Genomic DNA, 19856 nt, shown 5'->3' on the forward strand with positions numbered 1-19856 from the left:
AGCCTTTTCATGTTTGAGGCACTGCCCATCTTTTTCATCAGCTTTATGCACTCATTGCCAAGCTTGCTTTGTCAATGAAATTCTGCTTACCAACCCCTTCTTACCAGAATAAGAGCAGCTGCTGTTTCCCTGCCTCGGTGAATATTATCCTCCCTCCTTTCTGATGCTTCACCAGTTACAAACCCAAACTGCATGCTGAAATCTGCTTTGGCCACTGTCCTTCTCTCCGGCTGCCCCTACCAACTGGGATCTGGTGGCTGGTCCTTCATTTGGCTACAGCCTACACCAGTCACTAGAGAGTCATGAAACCATCTAAAGATTGACTTGAAAGAAGTTACACGTGTTGAGTGTAACTCACTGGTGGCTGAGAAAGCAAAAGGCATGAAGGAGTGAGCGTGTGTATTTGTGGATGTATGACCACTGCCGAGAGGAGGAGGGGAAAAAGGACAGCATGTTTTCAACCTTCTTTTAGCGAAGGGGAGAACTCCCCTCTCCAGAGAGCACCGAGAGCCTCACGTTACCAGCCAGATTCAAGGTCAAGCCACAGGAAGATGCATGAGTCACTGAAGCTGGCAACTTGCACAACAGCAGCAAATCACGCTGTTCAGAGACTGATGGCACCTCCAGAGGTTTTTTTGCATGCTTCGCTTTTACATCTGTCCCGACAGCCACATCATTATGCTGTACAAATACGCTGCTGTAATAGTACACTGCAGGCCACTGAGGACAGACTGGACTGTGGTAGGTGTCTCCCGTCTGCTCTGCACTGGCTCCCTTCTAATGAGGTCCTCCATGCCCAGCTGGGGATTGCAAAACCTCCAGTATGCCCTTGGGCCTGGATGGGGAAGCGTGGATGCTTTCCCTGTAGTCTTCAATTCACATCCTTTCCCCTGTGACAAGCTAAGCAAAACTCTGCTAATTACTCAATGATGTGCTGGGATCTCTTTGCACTGCACTGTGGGCGCTTGTGCCTTGGGAGATGAGGAGCTGAAACTGAACCCAGACACCAGCGCGTCTGTTGGGCCTCCGTTCTTCAGAGTGGCTGACAAGGTTAGAAATAGGTCCCTGGTTTAAGAGCACACTAAGATGTACTCATAGGATATGAGCCCCTGCGGAGCAGCCAAAGGAGCCAGGTCAGAGGCAGCGGGTGCTCAGGAGAACCCTGTCCATATGTCCAGGGCTTTGATATGCAGATGGGAGCCATTGTGAGCTTCAGCCCCATCTGTACTCTGAGGGGAGCTTCATGTCCAGATTGCTTGAACAGATCTATTTAACTCCCGTGACTAAAGGGAATTCCAGCCTCCAGGAGGATCCGAGCATCCAGATGGATGCCAGCACACAAACATTCAGAAAATCTGTCACTTTGCGCAGCTCCTATCCCAAGTTCAGAGTGAAAAAAAAGCACCCAAACCCAACATTTTGCACACATGCACAAGGCTGGGGTCAGCTGAGGAAAGATCTCTGCTAGCATCAGATCTTACACCTCAAGTGCAATGCACTCCCCTTGCAGCTCAGCTGCAACACGAGCTGGGAAATCCCTAAATCTGCTGGGAGGAAATGCTGCTTCCCTGCCATTAGTGACTGGCTACCAGTGTTGTGACCCTGCAGGAGATTTGATCCCCCCTGACTCAGAGAGGGGGAGCCCCAGACTTTCAGACAACTGTCAGTTTATGCTCATGGGCAGCCAAGAGCACAGAGGAACATTTACTCAGAGGTGCCCTGGTGATCAAGGATGAAGGCAGCAGATGCTTTCAACACGTCAAGCGTTGCCCCCCTGCAAAAACAGCAGTGGCAGAACATGTTGGCACTCCTGGGATCAGGGACGGCAGTTGAGGGGTGAGCAGCCTACATCCCAAAAAGATGCCATGCGCTGGCCTGGTATAGTATCCCCCAGCCTCTTCTTCCTGCCATGCCCTCCAGCGAGGGGGAGGATTCAGCCAGCACAGTAGGAGGGAGGAGGACCCCAGACACAGTTCAAGCCTTTGCCCCCCTGCACATGCCACAAACACGTCGCACAGACCTCGTCCTGCACTAAAGCAGAGCCTGAGGTGCTGGGGGAGGTGCTCAAAAGCATCTCAACCCAAGAACCCCTCACCTTCAACTGTGAATTGTGCTTGAATTTAGCACGTGAAAAACCCTAATTAATTCACTGCTGCCCTGTAACACTGAGGGGCAAACTCATGCACCAGTCTCACACCTGCGCTGTGCAACCAGAAAGGTACCATCTACCATTCACGTACTGTCACAGAGCTTGCTGGGAGCTAGGGGCACTGCTGTGACGCCAATTTGGCAATGAAGTCATTGATGAAACACAAGAGAAAATAGCCTGGGCATGAGTAGATCTAGGAGTGAACTACTGGAGAAGTCATAAACAGAACAGTTTCCAAATAACTAATTTTTTTGCAAGACAGAAAAATACAGGGGAACTGTAGCAGATCAGATTTAAACGGTCAAGACTTCTTGTTTGTGCATGAGAGCTATCTCAAACTCCACAGCAAAGCAGAAACTTTCTGATACGTGAATACCCTTTGACGGGAAAGTAAACATTAGAAGCTTATTAATCTTGCAAGACGACTTCTCCAGCAAAAACCTGGTGGGAAGAAGAAGAGAGAGATTTCATGCATTAACCTTGCACGAACTCTGCCAGAGGATCGATTTTCCAACCTCTAGGCTCATTCCCCCGACTGCTTCAGGCTGCACATGAAAAAGGACACCCCTGAAACGGGAGAGCAAATCAGACTAGATGTCTGTCTAGGGGCACGACTTTACAAGCGTAACTGAGGAAGGAGAGAGAAAAAGAGAGAGAAGAGAAAGAGAGGAGACAGCTGCTGTCAGACAATGCTGAAGCCAGACAACAGTGGCTTCCCCTAAAACAGTTTCACAGCATCAGGAAGGCATGGTATATATTCCCTGCTGTTGTGCTACTCAGATCTTCCTTCATCATCTTCAGTACTTGCACGAGTAACCAGATGAAAGCTGTTATTTGGGAATTTCATGCAGCCCATCCCCAGAAAAGTAAAGCCAATCTCTGTGCAGAGGTAGAGAGAGAACAGTGTGTGCTAAGCCTCTCCCCAGAGACTTTATTATAAGCCACAGCAAAAACCTCATTTGCTCAGAGGTGCTGGGGGGCAAAGCCATGTTCCGACCTGTGCAGGAGTGCTAGCAAGAGACAAGCATCGTGGCACAGCGACCTATGTCTCTGTTCATAATAGGTACGCTACAGTAAGGACACATCAAATGCCTCTTTTTCCACTTTGGTGCCAAGTTCTACTCTTCAAATCTCCTCCAAGCACATTCCCAGAGCAGGGAATCATAACGCCCTTTCAGCAAAATTAAACTCTCAACCTGGGCCAAACAGCCTGAGATAAAAGTATAATTTTTCTAGGTCCCAGCTATCAGGATCCTTTCGAGCTTCCCACAGACCAGCATTCACAAACCCTTCTTTCCTCATCAAAGGCTAAGCAAAAAGAAACATCAATAATTTATTGCCTGAAGGGGACTTGATTTTTTTTCCTCAAAACCATCATCTGCGACATTATATCGGGTACACCATCAGAAACCAAGCACAGCAGAAAACAAGATATCAGCAGGTCATTGTTCTGAATCTTTTGGGGAGAAGTGGGAAGTAATGACATCTGCGGAAGTCAGCTAATTTATCATGCTCTGGATTTCTGCTGTCACATCTAAGATCAGATCTATCTCTCGGAGCTGGGAACTCCGTGGCAGCAGGTCTCAGTCACTCACAGGACAGGAGCCCAGCAAACCTTGGAGCAGTTGAGGAGAGCAGCCCTCTCTTGTGCTGTCTGCAACCTTTAACAGAAGTCCGGGCAGACTGAAAGGTACCACCTGCCCTGTGTGTACATGCAGCTAGTCTGGAGGCATGCAATCCCAGCAACAACTTCTAGCTGCAGTTAAATTATGCCCACTGAAATGATCATGCAATAACCTCTGACAAAGAGAAAGAGGGACAGGCGCTGCTGTGTTACAGACAGCGCAACCCTGGGATTCGGAGGGACCACGCAAAGATGCACACAGCCCACAGGGCTCTGTCTGAGCGCACAAAAGATTCACACAAAGCACTCTGATTCATGCTGGATGCATACAGACGCGCACAAGCAACCGAGTGAAAAGCTCTCTCTACATTGTTTCCAAACAATCTCAGTACAACTCACATGTCAGCCGGGGCGCCGGACACTTGGTACTTACAAGAGGGTTTGCTGTGTCTGTCTGCTGCTGGAGTCAGGACGGGTGTACTCGACTCGGAGGGAAGGTGCACGGAGATGTGCAGAGAGGCTCTCCTGCCAGCAGGGCCTGGATGGATGGGAAGAAGGGCCCCAGCCCCTCTTTGGGCCCCAGAGGCAGCAACACTTGTTCAGGGGATGGAGCGCAAAAAGGCTGGCATTCCTACAGCAGCAAGGACAATGGGGAGGGATGAGGAGGCGCTGCCATAATCAAATGCAGTCCAGCTGGCCCTCCCCCAGGAAGGGCAGGCACCTCCTTCACTTGCCAAAGGCTTTGTTTTCTAAGCCACAAAGAACAAAGTGGCTGAGGAGGAGAGCCAGAGAAGGAGGAGAGCAGAGGAGAACCAGCTGTGGGGACAGATCCACACGTGAGTGCAGGTAACCCACTCTGCAAGAGATGTCAACACAGATGGAGAGGGGTTGAGCAACACTCTGCCCACTCCAAGCAGAGCTCAGAAGTGGCAGCTCCTTGCACGCAGCAGAAAGAAGCCGGGGACAGCTGGAGATCGCTACTGAGGAACCAGAATCAGCACAGGCTGATGGCCAGGGGTCCTTTGAGGGAAGGGATCCAAGGGTGGCAGACAGAGAACACCACTGAAGGAACGGCTCGTGGAGCAGAGCCCAAAGAAATCCCAACAAGGGAAATGCTACCGTTTCTTGACCAGCCTCACCCCAACAATCCTGAGCACTGGGACTCTGGCTTCCCTTGGAAAGCAAATGCAAGGCAAGGTCCCAAGCTGCAATAGGCTCCCAGGCCATGGCAGAGCAATGCCCACACTTGCCCTGAGCACCAAAAGAGGCAGCATCTTGCACAACATCCTGACAAGCAGGAAAAAGCCCCTGGGGCCGCCTCAGGCCATCCTGTAATGATACAGGCAGTTCAGCTTCGAGGCTCTGGGCACCACACCACCACACGGCTGCAGGGTATGCAGGCGCTGAGCCGGTGTGATGGGACTTTGCCCTTTCTGGCTGGGTCAGTGCTTTCTTCCAACAGAATGACTTTTGCCAGCAAGCATCATGGGCCTTTGCTACTGACCTTCTGCAGGACTGGTTGTCATGCCAGGGCTGGCAGAGACCGTGCTGTGTGCTCTGGCTCACTAGACATGCCACCGCGAGTTAGGTAGCTGCAGTCCTGACAGGGCACACAGCTCTCACGTGGGCCATTTCAAGCCTCTGGTCCAGAGAGCTGGGGACTTTTCTTATAGTAAAGTCAAGAGCATGCAGAGACCTGGGATGTAAGAGTGACCTGAGAAATAATTTCACCCAAATAAAGTTTGAGAAAGGAAAAAATGTGAAGGCTAACAAGGTAAGCAAGGAGAGGGAGACTTGCTCTAGCTCCTCCCGGTAATATGCCTATGGCAGTGTTATTGTGAAGCCAGGATAGGCAGTGAGAGTGAAGGGTACTGGGGACTGCCCTTGCAGGCACCCCAGAACAAAGCAGACGTCAGTGCTTTCGGTACAACATACACACCCTTGCTTGCTCAGCTTCCCAGTTCTCCCCCAAAGCACCGTGTAAGTGCCAGATCCCATCACAGCCTTGGAATTGAGTAAACAAGGGACAGCAGCCAGACGAGGCTTGAAGCCACAGGAAGATGGCAGGTCCTCGAGTATGCCCGCACTGGGTCTGTGGTACTGAAAAACAATCCTCTGCCCGCAGTCAAAGATGGGGAAGGCAGCTTCCTCCACCGCTCCTCCTGCCTCAGCCCAGCCACCATCCAGCCCTTGTCAGGCACCAAGAGCTCCTGCCGCAAAGGAAGCGGGGACAAATGGAAACATCCAGCTTGGCACCGGTCATGGCTTTGGGGAGGGAACCCTGCCAGCCCATGTGCAAGCTCCATGTGGTCTGGCCCAGCTCAGCCTGCCTCATCGCAGGGAGCTCTGACAGACCATCAGGAACTGCCAAGCAGTGAAAAAAAACCACAGTACAGCATCTTGATGGACCATATGGGGTTGTGCTGTCCTGTCCCATGGCCTGTCCGGCAGCCACAGGCAGTACCCTACGAAACACTTGCCCACCACATGCAGAAGAAGGGCCAGCAGAACAGAGCCTCCCATTCCTAGTAGGCAGCAAGGTGCGTGAGGGATGAATACCGTGCTCCCTGTGGTGGGCACTCCACTCCCTTGGCGCATGCTGAGACATTTGGAGAGGTCTGAGCTTGCCAGCTCATAACCATGGCGTACATTGCTTACGCATCCTCAGGCTCCTTCCCCAAATCCTGGGGTCTGGCACGCTGCAGGCTCTTTACAAGAAGGAAAATCAAGGACATTGCTTAGTTCAAACTCCTGCTGTTGATATCCCCTCAGATATCAGGGAAGAGAGAAGAGGGTTAGCCAGGCACTGACAAGATCACTGCAGGACGGTCAAAGCAGCTCAGCATCAGAAGAGAGTGAAATCAGTTTAGATAAAATCTTCTGCTTTCCCCGCACCTCCCAGACCACACCACTGACTTCCCTTTGTGAAGGCAGAAAGTATTCTGGAGATCAAGATCAAAATAATCAGCACTGAAAGAGCTTTCATGCTGCGCAGCTATTTCTGCACTTATCCTACAGCTGCAAGACATATCCCCTCCACACCCCTGGTTTCAGTTGGCCACCAGTTCACAATACACACATGTTATATTTACAACACCAGCATTGTTTATAGTTCTACTGAAACCAGTGAGATCAAAATCCTCCTCCCTCACTAAGGAGTGTGCAAACACACTGTGCCACTATCATTCAGTTTTCACTGGGGCTGTGCGGTATGAAAGGCACAACCAAGAGGGATGCTGCTGCTGCCGCCAAGGACTGCATCCTCCAGTTGTCATCTACTAAAAAAAAGCTGTATGAGCAGTGCTATGAAGCCCTAAGAAAAGAAATGGTCCATCTTTGGGGTCTGTGTAACATTTGTGCCCCTGGGAATGGCCCAGGCTTTGAAAGGCTTTGAGGCTGTGGAAGAGCACCCATTGCTGTTGAGTCATGTCTGACTACCCTGGCAGCCCAAGAGCTACTACTGCGATGTAGTTTCCATGCCTGAACGGAGAACAGAGCAGCCATCATGTGCCACAGTCCACACCTGTGCTCCAGAGATCTCCAACTTTGGCTGTGAAGGTTCATACAGGACCGACGTTTGGCTTGGCCACAGACTTGCCAGGATGCCAAGCAAGACCTGGCACCTTTGTGTGCCTCAGTTTATCAGAAGAAATATGACAACCACCATCCTTACCAGGACCCTTGCCAGGATCCCCCATGATGGCAACGGGCATTCAGGGACCAGAGCAGCCCCTGAATGTCTGTGCTCAATGAGCGAGCAGAGCACAGGTTCTTGCCATTCTCCTATAGCACAGAAGGCACTTTTCTCTTCACTGGGGGGGAGGAAATAAGTACACATTCCCACAGCAAGAGGGTCCCCCACCTGCACAGCAAACTGCATAGATGAGCTACAGCGGACCTGCAGAGCATCACCAAACTCACTCAATCCTCACACGTCCTGACAGCAGTGTTCTGGGCTGTCTTCTCCACTTTCCTCCCTCACACAGGATGCTTCTCGGTGTTTTCATGTTTAGCTGAATTTCCTCCCCCCTCCCCGAGCACTTCTGGCTGCCAAGGCAACTCAGAGACAGCAACTAAGTGGCATCTACATCTGGTACAGCTTCACTTCTAGTGTCTGTTCTTTCTGGAATTTGAGAACTTCAATACCCAATGTTTGTACAAGTGTGGAATAAATGGAGCACAGGCTCCCTGGCCTTCTGTGCTTGCCAAAGATGTATTTTAAAATGCACTTGGAAAATCCTACTGTTTATTCATCTGCATCTTTAGAAATTAAAGACCACCAAATCCAACTGCAAGGTCTGCTGAATGGGTGCTTTTGCATTAAACCAAGCAGGTGAGAAGGACAGGCACTCAGCACAGTCACCACACATCCTCTCCTCCTGCTTCCCAGATGCCTGGGCCAACCCGGTCCTCTTGGGTCCCTCAGCCACGCTGCCCAGCACCCTGTTCTGGCACTCCAATTTCTCACACAGGCCTCCACAAGAGAGGGGCTGGGCTATATTTAGCCCTGAATAACAGGGTGCTACTCCTGATGTGTCAACAGGCTGAATTTACCAGCATGTAAGGCTATCGTATGAACAAAATGCAGGCAGCCTACCCTGGCCTGGTGGCCAAGACTGGACACAAGCAGCCAATCTTTTGGCCCTTGGTGTCCGAGCCAGCAATGCCATGACTCTTCTGTCCACTGTAGCCACAAGAGGAGCCTACAAGCTACAGCTCAGACAGCAGAAGACTGCTATTCTTAACAGATGCGGACTTTTGCTTGAATACACACCCACCCCTTCTTCCACATACCAACTTGAAAAAATCACTGCAGACACATGAGCGTGAAGGGGCTTTTGTGTGACATAGATCCAGCTCCTTGTCAGTGCACACACTACATTTCACATCTTTCATAAACAACCAAGCTCTGGATGAGTCCGAGCAGGCTTTTTACACCCTCCTCCATGCAGCAGATGTCTTGTCTTACCTTGTCAAAGAATTCATACAGCCTGACCGTCTCACAGATTCGATGCCTGTTTTCATCCAGTTGAGTGCAGAACTCTTCCAGTTGATCTTTGTAGGTCTGCAGCTTTACCCTGTAAGCATGTACATCCACAGAGGAAAAGTCTTCCCATCGATCCATCTTCTTTAGTGCTTCCTGCCCTCTTCTGCAATATTCCTGAAAGCAAAACGCAGGATAGAGACCTGACACGGACCGCAGATAGTCTTCAAGGTCATTAACAGCTAGGACTAATTAGACTGTTTTTAAGGTTCAAATCACATGAGCAGGGGTGTACTTGTTTACAGCAGAATTCTGGAGAGTCCTGACCTCTGTTATGATTTACATGAGCCACACAGCAGCTTGTAAAGGCCTACACAGTAAGGCCACAGGTCAATTAGGATCAAAAAAAAAAAAGGACAGTGTTACAAGCACATCAAGGGATTAACAAAAAACCAAACAAACAAAAAATCCATCTTCCATCACAGTAGTTATTTTCCTCAAGGCTGGCAAATACCATCTATTGAGGGGTTGAGCTGGTGGCTTTGTCTACAAGAGGAGAGCAGGGAAGCCAAGTAGTGTAAAGGAACGACACACACCTTGGTGATAAACCCTCTACCAATGCCATCTTAGCATCATGGGTTTGCCTGAGCACGTATGAGGCACATATGCTACCAGCTCAGACTCTGAAGAATATGTTTTTCCAATTGGACAACACTTACACTGGCAATAAGATCAAACTCCCTGAACTGCTTTTGTGCTTGAAGCAGCATCTCCAAAGAATCGTCCAGGTTGATCGTTTCCTTCAGCTGTTTTCTGCCAACATTCTCAATCCAACTGCTGACCTAGGAGAAAAGGGAAAAGCTCCACTATTAGTCACTCTGTGCTACTCACCAAGGTAGGCCTTTATGTGGAAAGAGCAAGGAATTGCTCTCATAATGCTGGTCATTTTATTACTGGAAAGAATGTGCATGTACACTTCCCCCCCCATCCTGGCATTTCAGCCTGAGCCTCCTGCTAGGAGTTTTTTCACTTCAGGTTACTGAGTAATTGCAAAGCTCTGCTATTGCTCACTAGCCTTAGGCATAAACAAGGCAAGTAGCTGCTTGGGCTCTGTTTTGGGTGAGCCATGGTCTAATGCAAGCCCTGCAACCTGCAGGCTGGCCTGATGTTCCTATTACTGTTACCCCCAAGTAGGATAAAATCTCCCTGCTGCCAGATTTCCTACACTACTTCCCTTTTCTGACTGGCAAGACATAAACTACATCAGTGTGAACATACTGACAGATTCTCCCCATCTGCAATGTTTCACGGTTCTCTGGGACTCTCAGCTGCTGGTTTTCTGAAGGCAGCTCGCCATAAAGCCGTGCAGTAACTGCAGGTTCCTCGACGGAGGCCAGCCACTGCCACACTTATGAGCCTATATCCTCAAACATGGGTAGAGAACTGACTAACAAGAATGTCCTAAAAGCAAAGCAGACACAGGAGGCCAGGCAGGATAATACAGCATCTCCATCAACAGTAGGTTTTAAAAACAGGCTAGCAGACTCGTCTGCAATGCTTCAGGCATAGCTGCTCCTGGGGGAAGGGACAGACTAAATGTTTCCTAATGCCCACTCATCCTGTTTTCCTGTATCATCTAAATCCATATCCCAACTCAACCCCACAGTCAAGGACAAACTCCTAGTCTCCTGGACTGACAGAGGGTCCATGGCCATGGAACAAGCCCACCAGCAAGAGGAGGAGATGGGGGTGGGTTCCCAGGTTGTGACCCATACTGCAAAGGAGCACACTGCTGCTGCCTAGAGCTCCTAGGCAGGCTTAAAAGCAGGAGCAGCTGCTGCCAGCAATACTGCCATCGTTGGTGATCTGCAAGCAAAGTAAGCTGGGAGCAGCCAGTTTTGCTCAATTCAATCAAAAAAAGTTCAGATTAAAGCAGGGACAGATTGCAGACCCTGCCTTTGTGCTTTTTTTCATTTCTGTATAGTATTAAGAGCCTGTGTGTTTAAGGGAGTCTTTACTAGGTTCTTGGATCACACTTTTTGTCCCGAACACACAGTGCATGGCGCCTGAGTGTCTACCTCCAAATGAGAAGTCATTAAAACTCTTGGATCCACCTTGGCCTGTGAAAACAACAGGTAGGCTACAGCCTCCTCCGCAAATCCAGTTCTCTCCAGAGAAGAGCCCAGAATCCTAGAAGACCAATGGTGAAACTGGTCCTAGTACCGATCTTTAAGAATGCAGGTTCCTAAGGTGAGCTCCAAACAGCATACAACCTTTCACACACACAGGGTAATAAGTGATATAAAAAACTTCTCATTGTTGACGAGTTACAGCAAAGGACACTATGCAACTCCATAATCTCGAGGTAGACTTCAGGCTTAAGGAGCACATCTGGGATCTGCAGCACTGAAAGAACTGATCAGACAGCCTGAGCTACTTTATGATGTTTTAAGGTTCTCTATCTACATGGCTACAGGTTTCAAAGGTCCTTCTGAAAACCAGTGCCTGTTTGCTTCAGTTATCCCACGGCTGTAAAGAGTTTCAATGAGCACCACATGAAGGGGAATTTTAAGCTCCCACAGAAGTGCAGGGGGATGGGCGCGTTGAGCATGGCTCTTGGGCTAAGGACAAGAGGCTGTTCCCCTGCCTGGAGACTGTAAATAGGGCTGCACCCAGAGGCAAAAGGAGTGTGCCTGGGGCTACACCCAGAGGGGAAGGAGTGTACCTGGGGCTTACCAGATAGCAGGGACCTGAGTGCTGCACAGGAATCTAAACAAAGTGTACAGCAGGGATGGGCAGCTAGCATGGGGTACACGGTGTGTGGCTCATTCAGCAGCAGGATATAAGCAAACCCTGAAGGATCTACAGCCCAGAGGGGACACGCAGACTCATCATCAGCTTGTTGCCATCGCTCTGCTGCTTCTCGAGGTGGAGCGTGAAGAGTGGCGCCTCAGCAGTCTTGCTGGGAAGGTACTTTTGCTGACCAATGTGAGAAGACACCCCATCTCCAAGTGTGCTGCCAACCAATGAGCCACTGCACTGTGGTCTTTAAGTATGGAAAAACATCACAGATGTTTATGGGGTTTGACTGATCCACACCTAGAGAGCAGCCAGGAGACTTTTACTTGGCATCAAGAGATACCAGGCCAACAGTGGCTTGGTTTCCAGCACACCTGAAAACATATCCCAAATTCTAATATTCAGTTGTTAGGGTGTTCTTTTTAAGGGTCTACAGGCATCATTCTACACCTTCACACGAGAGATCAACAGGCCCAGTACCCGCTGTAGGATGTACAGTCAGAGGGTGGCAGCAGGCAGTCACTGGAACTGACAAACAGGCCTTACCTCCTTAAAACATTCTTCCACTTTCTCAAACTCCATCACCAGCTCCAGTTCCTGGATGCGTTTGTTCGACAGCATCACCAGTCGGTGAACGCCCTCATCAACTCGATTATAAAGCACGCTGGCAGCATCAAGTGCGTCTCTGCAAGGGGACACAAGTCTGGTCAGGGGTTTTGCATTAGGTCCTTCCCCCAGCACTTCATGCAAACGTGACCTGGCTAACAGCGGCACTTCAATCATCCTCCTCATAGGACCCATAATGGCCATCTCCATATGGAGAACAGAAGGAGAATAATGCTGCTCCCTGCACATTCCCGTGATTCACCAGTCTGATCCCAATGCAGACAACAGACAACCTGGCAGGAAGGACAAGACCATCTTCCGCCAGCCAGGCTCCTTGCAAAACTTAGTGTACTTATCACACTTTCAGATAGGATACTCAGCTTTTCATAAACGCAGATTATTGCATCAGTGGGCTTTCACAAAACACAGGCTCAGGCAGTCTCAGTGTCTAAAACCACCATTTGAATTTAATTTAAATAAGTAAATAAGCAATCACTAGGAAACAAATCTCTCCTGAACAACAACAACAACATAAAGCACTTGATGCCCCACTCGCTCTCAGGAATTTCCACCAGCCAAACAAATATACAAAGCATACAGCACCCCAGCACCAGGAGAAATTGAATTTTACAATGTTGTGCTGGAAAGATTCAAAGACAGAGCTCCCTGTCTTCCACAGGCAGCTGTGCTGACCAAAGCCCAACAGGCAACACCAGGCAGCACTCTCCCTGCCAGCCTAGCCACAGCAGAAGTTAGCCTCCTCCGTACGCAGGCAGGGATGGAGGGCTTCAGGCTGGAGCCCAGTGCCCTTGGATGCTGGAGCCAGGGACTGAGCACACCATTTAATCCTGGCATGATGATGAATATTAGCAGGTTCCTTTCAGATGCGTGCAGCACCTCTCCAGCACAGGTTTGACCAAATTAGAGCCAGGATCCAGAATAGCATTCAAGCTTATTCTTTCTTTGTGTCCCTGAACTTCTCGTATTTCTTCTGCTTCTAGATTTCCACTCCTTTTACAAGCATGGACTCAACAGACACCTTCAACAAAAATACTACAGCCTTCTTCAGCTGTGCTCTACACCGGCATGTTCAGCTGCCTGAGCATCTCTTGTACTCACCCTAAACCAGCTTTCATTTTACAATTGTCCTACAGCCTTCTGGCTTATGAGAGCATGGCTTTTTTTATCATATTATTAAAATTATCCAAAGCACTTGTGAAATAGGTAGCTAATAAACTCTGAAATGGAAATTCATAGAAGCGTTCACATTTATTTCTGTCTTAGGTTATAGGCATCTTTAACCTATGAAATGCAACTGAATACAAGCATTTAGTGGCAACCATCCTGTAGTTTTTCAATAGTACTTAACTGACATGAGGTAGTACAATAGGTTTGGACAACTAGCTCTGCATAGCAGAAATCCACAGGATTTTTCCATTCAGAATTCCACCCAGTGTGCAACAGCCAACTTCTCAAACCTCGGGCTCTTAGATACTTTTGTTTTTCCTCTTCAAAATGCCATTAGACTGAATTAATTTCTCCAAAGTGCAGCTAAAAAAACCCAAATTGTTTCTGGACTAAGATCAGTGCTACTGCAGTGCAGAGGAGACAGGTTCTCTACTGAGAATCTGCAAGCTTCAATGGAAAGATCCAAGCTGTAATGCTGCTCCTGTGTTTCCCAAAACCACCATAAACAAACAGTGATGATATGAGCCTTCTGTTCTGTAATCCCTTCCCAGGGACGGACCCAGATCCAACCCAGGAGACTTGCAGCAGCAGAGCCATAACCACTGTCCAAGCTGAGCTCTGGAAAGCATGTTTACAGAGCAGGTTGTGAAGGCCAGTTCCCGTCAGCAGCAGTGACACAGCTAGGACAGCTAATGAGAAACAGTTCGGAAGATCACTGAAGTTATATTTGGCAACAACATTAACGCTGTTGGATTTTGTGCAGCAGAGCGTATCTGTCAGGTCCTAGTTTCTGAATAAGGCTCAAGCACACTGATGGCCAGACAGGCAGACACCCTTCGGTCTTACTCCCATGGGTCTGAAGTCCCTGCTGGCATGAATGCTCTCATCCACTCAGGAAAGCACACCGATACAGCAAATGCTCTTCCTCCCACCGGCACAGACAAGCAAGCACCTACAACTTTAGACATTACAGGATGTTATATGCAAACATTTGCAACTCTCTTGTGAGGCAAAATATTTTTCCAACCTTTCTCTAAGCTTCCATGGAAATCACTTTGGTGTTGATGCTACTTCTTTGATGACACTCATCAACAAGCTAGATTGACCTGCTAGACCTTTCTGTAATGGGAGTCCTTATGTCCACCCAGCCCGTGATAAAGAAAGCACGTGTGGTTTCAACGCTTAACGAGATAGCGCAAGATGGTAGCCTTATGGTGTAGCAACTTGAAACAAGAATTCCAGCTCTTGCGTTGGCTTACCTAGCACAGAGTGTGATCTGATACAGGGAAAGGGAGCCAGGGAGCCCCACTCCACCCCTTTCCATACCTGATGGAGGAAACAGGACTCCAGTTGTCTCAAATTTGAGTAGTTTTCCTTGACAGGAGTCAGTCACAACCTGGGCTGCAAGGCTCTAACTACTAAAGATTCCCACATAGCAGACAGCACACTTCCCAAAGTCACAAAACATAGGCTCTCCTGAAGACAACACTACAACTACGGGGATAAAAAAAAATCACCCTTAAGTTAGAGGGATAGGAAACGATTACAAAACAAACATGTTTTAAGTATTTTTTTAATAAACAGAAATAGGCCTATCACAAGCTCACTGTGTAAAAAGGTGAATTCACCACGCCATCGTGGACAAGACCAGCCTCTTGGAGCACACCTGAGGCCAGCACTGGCCTTATGACCAGCAAACCACTCCAGGGAAAGCAAGGTTCAAAAATGCAGTAATAAAATACTCCTGCTGGCCCACCCACCGAGCCCCGAAGAGCCCACTTTAGGAGAAGAGAAGGGGCTCAGGTGAACTGCTTGCTGCTGAGCTGAAGGACTGAAAAAAATCCACCCCAAACAGTGCTCTTCTGGCCCCACACACGTTCCTTCCACAGAAGGAATTATCCCAGATTACTGGCAATACTAGAAAAATAAAGAGCCAGACTCTGAAGATCTCAGTAAGACCAAGCCTTCGTTGCATTTGCAGAAAGTAGTAGGGAAGAACCAAGCTAGAGCCCCCAGTTTAGAAGTGAGCACTCGGCCCTCTGCACCATCGGATGCGATCCATGTCCCGGCAAATAACGCGGCAGCCACACACGTCTACAGATACTCAGTCATCTTCCCTCTATCTCAGCTGATTCAATGGTACTAAAAGTGACATCCTGTTACTGAATGCATACATGGAAAACCTTTGTGTTACTGATCCACAGGCATCTCAAACTTACCTAGAGTCAGTCCCTAGATGCATTTGGGAGATAATACTATAAGCAGGGACTGGACAGAGAATTCATTTCAGGTAAGAGGGGTGGAAATTAGCTTTTGTTTTCATTTTAAGTTGGGCTGTTTAGAGCATATATCATTATCTAAGATCCCTTACTCTTGTCATTTAAGTCATTTTTTTTTTCTGTGAATGCTTGCAGCAGGCTATTGATACACTTATCAGGGCACAACCCAACACCCTAAGGCTGCCCCTTCTCTTGGTCCTGCCAATGGTTTGCTGAGTGACTGCGCACAAGCCACCCAGAAAAAAAAAAGTTTCCAAACGGCTCCTCTGGGCTCAGAGCCTCAGAGGGACTTCAGGTGTGGCCTTACACCATCCCTCCTCCTCTTCCTCAGCCGAGTTCCTCCAGCATCCCAGCACCTCAGTCCTTTGTTTCAAGGTCCAGCCACGCTGTTTTCACACGTTCTGCCTCGCTTGGCAGGCATTCATTAAAACCTCAACGTCTAGTTGTTGGTCTTCCGTTGCATCTCCAAGGAAACTCCATTCATATGTTGTCAGCTCTTGACAGTTCACTTTTACCAGCCCAACAGGCTCTCTGACTAACATCCATCTTTTACTCTTACACAGAGGAAAATATAACCCTTTCCCCCCTGTAGTATAAAGTAAGTAGGCAAACTGAGCCAAACAAAGAAATCGCTCACAGTCCATGGGAAAGTTTGTTTTTTCCATTCATTTTGGCACTTCCAGTGCTCACAGAAAGTATCCATTGGGCATTAAGTGCATTCTCCCAAATCTCTGTACATCTGTTTACCTATCTACACACGTCCATCCATTTGCTGATACACATCTTAAAAAACTTCTTCCTAAATCATTTCTAGTATACTAGTAAACTCAACAATATCCTGCAACGGGGAGTTTCATGGGAAAGTGATACCTTGCATAAACAACTATTTCTTCTTCAGAGTCAGACTTGGGAGTTTTTCATTTCTGTCCTTCATTACTTTCAAGGCAGCTTGGAGTGAACAAACCAAATACTGAAAATTTGGTTGAAGAAGAAAAAGTGACTTCCATCCTGCCACACAAAGGGAAACACCTGGTTGTTAAGCACCTTAAAAATATTTTAATAGAGGCCTGAGCAACTCTGAGGAAGAAAAGCAGAGAGTTGTTTGAAGTCAGTGGAAAGTCTTGTCTAAGCTTAGATTTGTTTGGATGCATTGCGATTTCCCTGCACATGTGAGTGTGGTAATAAGAGTCTTTCACTACATTCTTCCACGGTCAAATCATCCAAAGTAATTTTGCAATAGTGCAGAGTCAATATAATTTATAGCAAAAAGGAGTAGCTTGATGTCAGTTTATGTTTCCCCAAATCCTGTTTTCATTGGGTAATTATTGTTTCAGTGGAAAAGGTTCCAAACGTCTTCAGTTTTCTGGAGAAGTGCCAAGCAGTTGTATAATGGGAGGGTAATTTTAAACCTATAATTTAGAAAGACCATTTCTGTCTGAATCCATCCTTCAAAAAAAGCTAGGCTTAGAGAGTTACACTTTAGTTTTCAAGGCAAAATACCTGATTTGTTTTCAGAAATAGATGGCCACAGAAGAGGCATCCAGCAGGCTTGCAAAAGCAGGTGCCACACGAGGCATGCCTGCCGATGCCAGTGAGACGCAAATAGAAGAGCGCAGGGAGGGAAGCAGCAGAACCATTACTATTCTGCAACTTACTGTCTGCCCCTTGAAAAACTGCTTTAGCCAACAGCAAGAGGAACAGCTAAAGTGAAGGCTAAAACCAGAGCTCATCCTCTGACTAGCCTGCGTCAATTTTAAAATGGCAAAAATTTGTGGATGGAAGGAACACAAGACACATGACCTTTTGCTAGTGTATTTGATGGGGTTTAGGCAAATATATTCCAGATAATTTGCCCTGGAAAACCAGATATCCCTGATAGTTCTGTAATTTAGAAGAAACATTGTCAGATGTTACAACATTAGCCTCATCTAGTCTTCCACTCCTGGTGCTGAACTTCTCTTGTGGATGTCTCTACAGTTTTTGGCAGAATCATAGAATCACTGAGGTTGGAAAAGACCTCTAAGATCATCGAGTCCAACTGTCAACCCAACACCACCACCCACTAAACCATGTCCCTCAGCGCCTCATCTACACGTCTTTTCAATACCTCCAGGGATGGGGACTCAACCACTTCCCTGGGCAGCCTCTTCCAATGTTTAACCACTCTTTCAGTAAAGACATTTTTCCTCACATCCAATCTAAACCTCCCCTGGCGCAACTTGAGGCCATTTCCTCTCGTCCTATCGCTTGTTACTTGGGAGAAGAGACCGACCCCCACCTCGCTACAACCTCCTTTCAGGGAGTTGTAGAGAGCAATGAGGTCTCCCCTCAGCCTCCTCTTCTCCAGGCTAAACAACCCCAGTTCCCTCAGCCGCTCCTCATAACACTTGTTCTCCAGACCCCTCACCAGCCTCGTTGCCCTTCTCTGGACACGCTCCAGCACCTCAACGTCCTTCTTGTAGTGAGGGGCCCAAAACTGAACACAGTATTCGAGGTGCGGCCTCACCAGTGCTGAGTACAGGGGTATGATCACTTCCCTACTCCTGCTGGCCACACTATTTCTGATACAGGCCAGGATGCCATTGGCCTTCTTGGCCGCCTGGGCACACTGCCGGCTCATGTTCAGCCGGCTGTCGACCAACACCCCCAGGTCCTTTTCCGCCAGGCAGCTTTCCAGCCACTCTTCCCCAAGCCTGTAGTGCTGCATGGGGTTGTTGTGGCCGAAGTGCAGGACCCGGCACTTGGCCTTGTTGAACCTCATACAATTGGCCTGGGCCCATCGATCCAGCCTGTCCAGGTTCCTCTGCAGAGCCTTCCTACCCTCGAGCAGATCAACACTCCCGCCCAACTTGATGTCGTCTGCAAACTGACTGAGGGTGCACTCGATCCCCTCGTCCAGATCATTGATAAAGATATTGAACAAGACCGGCCCCAAAACTGAGCCCTGGGGAACACCGCTCGTGACCGGCCGCCAACTGGATTGAACTCCATTCACCACAACTCTCTGGGCCCGGCCGTCCAGCCAGTTTTTGACCCAGCGCAGAGTCCACCTGTCTAAGCCGTGAGCCGCCAGCTTCTCTAGGAGAATGCTGTGGGAGACAGTGTCAAAGGCCTTGCTGAAGTCCAGGCAGACCACATGCCCAGCCTTTCCCTCATCCACTAGGCGGGTCACCTGGTCATAGAAGGAGATCAGGTTGGTCAAGCAGGACCTGCCTCTCATGAATCCGTGCTGGCTAGGCCTGATCCCCTGGTTGTCCCGCTCATGCCTTGTGAGCATGGAATAGGATCTGGCAACTAAGAGATTGAAAGGATGGCTTGGTCCAAGGACATCACCCAGATCATTTGTGCTGATGCCTTGGCTACAAATCTTTTACGCATCCTGAGCAATGCTTCAGAAAGCAATGCTCCAGAAAAAAATCCTTCCAGCTTTGCAGGGAAAGTCCCGTGTGCCTGAGGGCTGTTTCGCAGGAAAAGAAATGCATTAGAGCCTTTCTTGGTCACTAATGCATTTTGGTAGCAACCTACCCGACTGCCATATTTGTAATGATCCCATAAGAGGAGGTCAACCTCAAATGCATGCTCCTGCTCTTCAGGCTGAAAACTTCCCATGCAGCTGAGGTTAAAATTCAAACTGGCCATGGTGAAGCTAGTGCAGATATTGCTAAATAAACTGTAACTATTCTCTGCAGCACACGAATAGCCACGGTGGTTTTAATTACCTAATAAAAATATTTGAGGAACCAGGTACAGTTTTTAGAACCCTGAAGTGTCCTTAGAAAGGCACAGAGGTCAAACACCAAGTTTGGGGCTGCCTGTGGGATTCCTGCCATTCATGATGGGAACACGGGATCTAGCTGAGACCACAGACCTGACTGAATCCCTCCTCACTAGGTTACCTGACAAGCACACACAGTGGGAGCAACCCATCCAATTAATACAACACACCGCAGACCATAATTGCTGAGAGAATTATCTTCTGAAGTACAGTTCATTTAAACATGTTTTTAGCAGATATATACTCTGGAGTCCCTTTAAAAGCAAAGGGATTGATGCATACAGTTAAACAAGTGTCCAAGTGCGGTCCCAAGCTGCGACCTTTGATTCTTTCCCCAGCCTGGCTTGCATTCAGTTACAATAAAACTGTGTTCAGACTCTGGTTGATTTTAAATCCCAGTAAGATCCAAAACACTGACTGGGGGGGGGGGGGGGGGGGAATACACACCCCCC

General features: G+C 48.4%; 1 protein-coding gene across 1 annotated transcript in view; it reads right to left on the bottom strand.

Moving 5' to 3' along the window:
• The window catches only part of PLEKHG4 (pleckstrin homology and RhoGEF domain containing G4), an 89367-nt gene that overhangs the window by 14916 nt on the left and 54595 nt on the right, over positions 1-19856 (bottom strand). The window contains exons 11-13 of the mRNA XM_019474985.1: positions 12103-12241; positions 9477-9599; positions 8743-8934 (exon numbers count right to left, since the gene is read on the bottom strand). Of these exons, the coding sequence (XP_019330530.1) occupies positions 8743-8934; positions 9477-9599; positions 12103-12241 (454 nt within the window). The remainder of the gene's footprint in view (positions 1-8742; positions 8935-9476; positions 9600-12102; positions 12242-19856) is intronic.

The sequence above is a fragment of the Aptenodytes forsteri genome, unplaced genomic scaffold (assembly GCF_000699145.1).
Source record: "Aptenodytes forsteri isolate BGI_AS27 unplaced genomic scaffold, ASM69914v1 Scaffold14, whole genome shotgun sequence".
Classification (NCBI taxonomy): Eukaryota; Metazoa; Chordata; class Aves; order Sphenisciformes; family Spheniscidae; genus Aptenodytes; species Aptenodytes forsteri.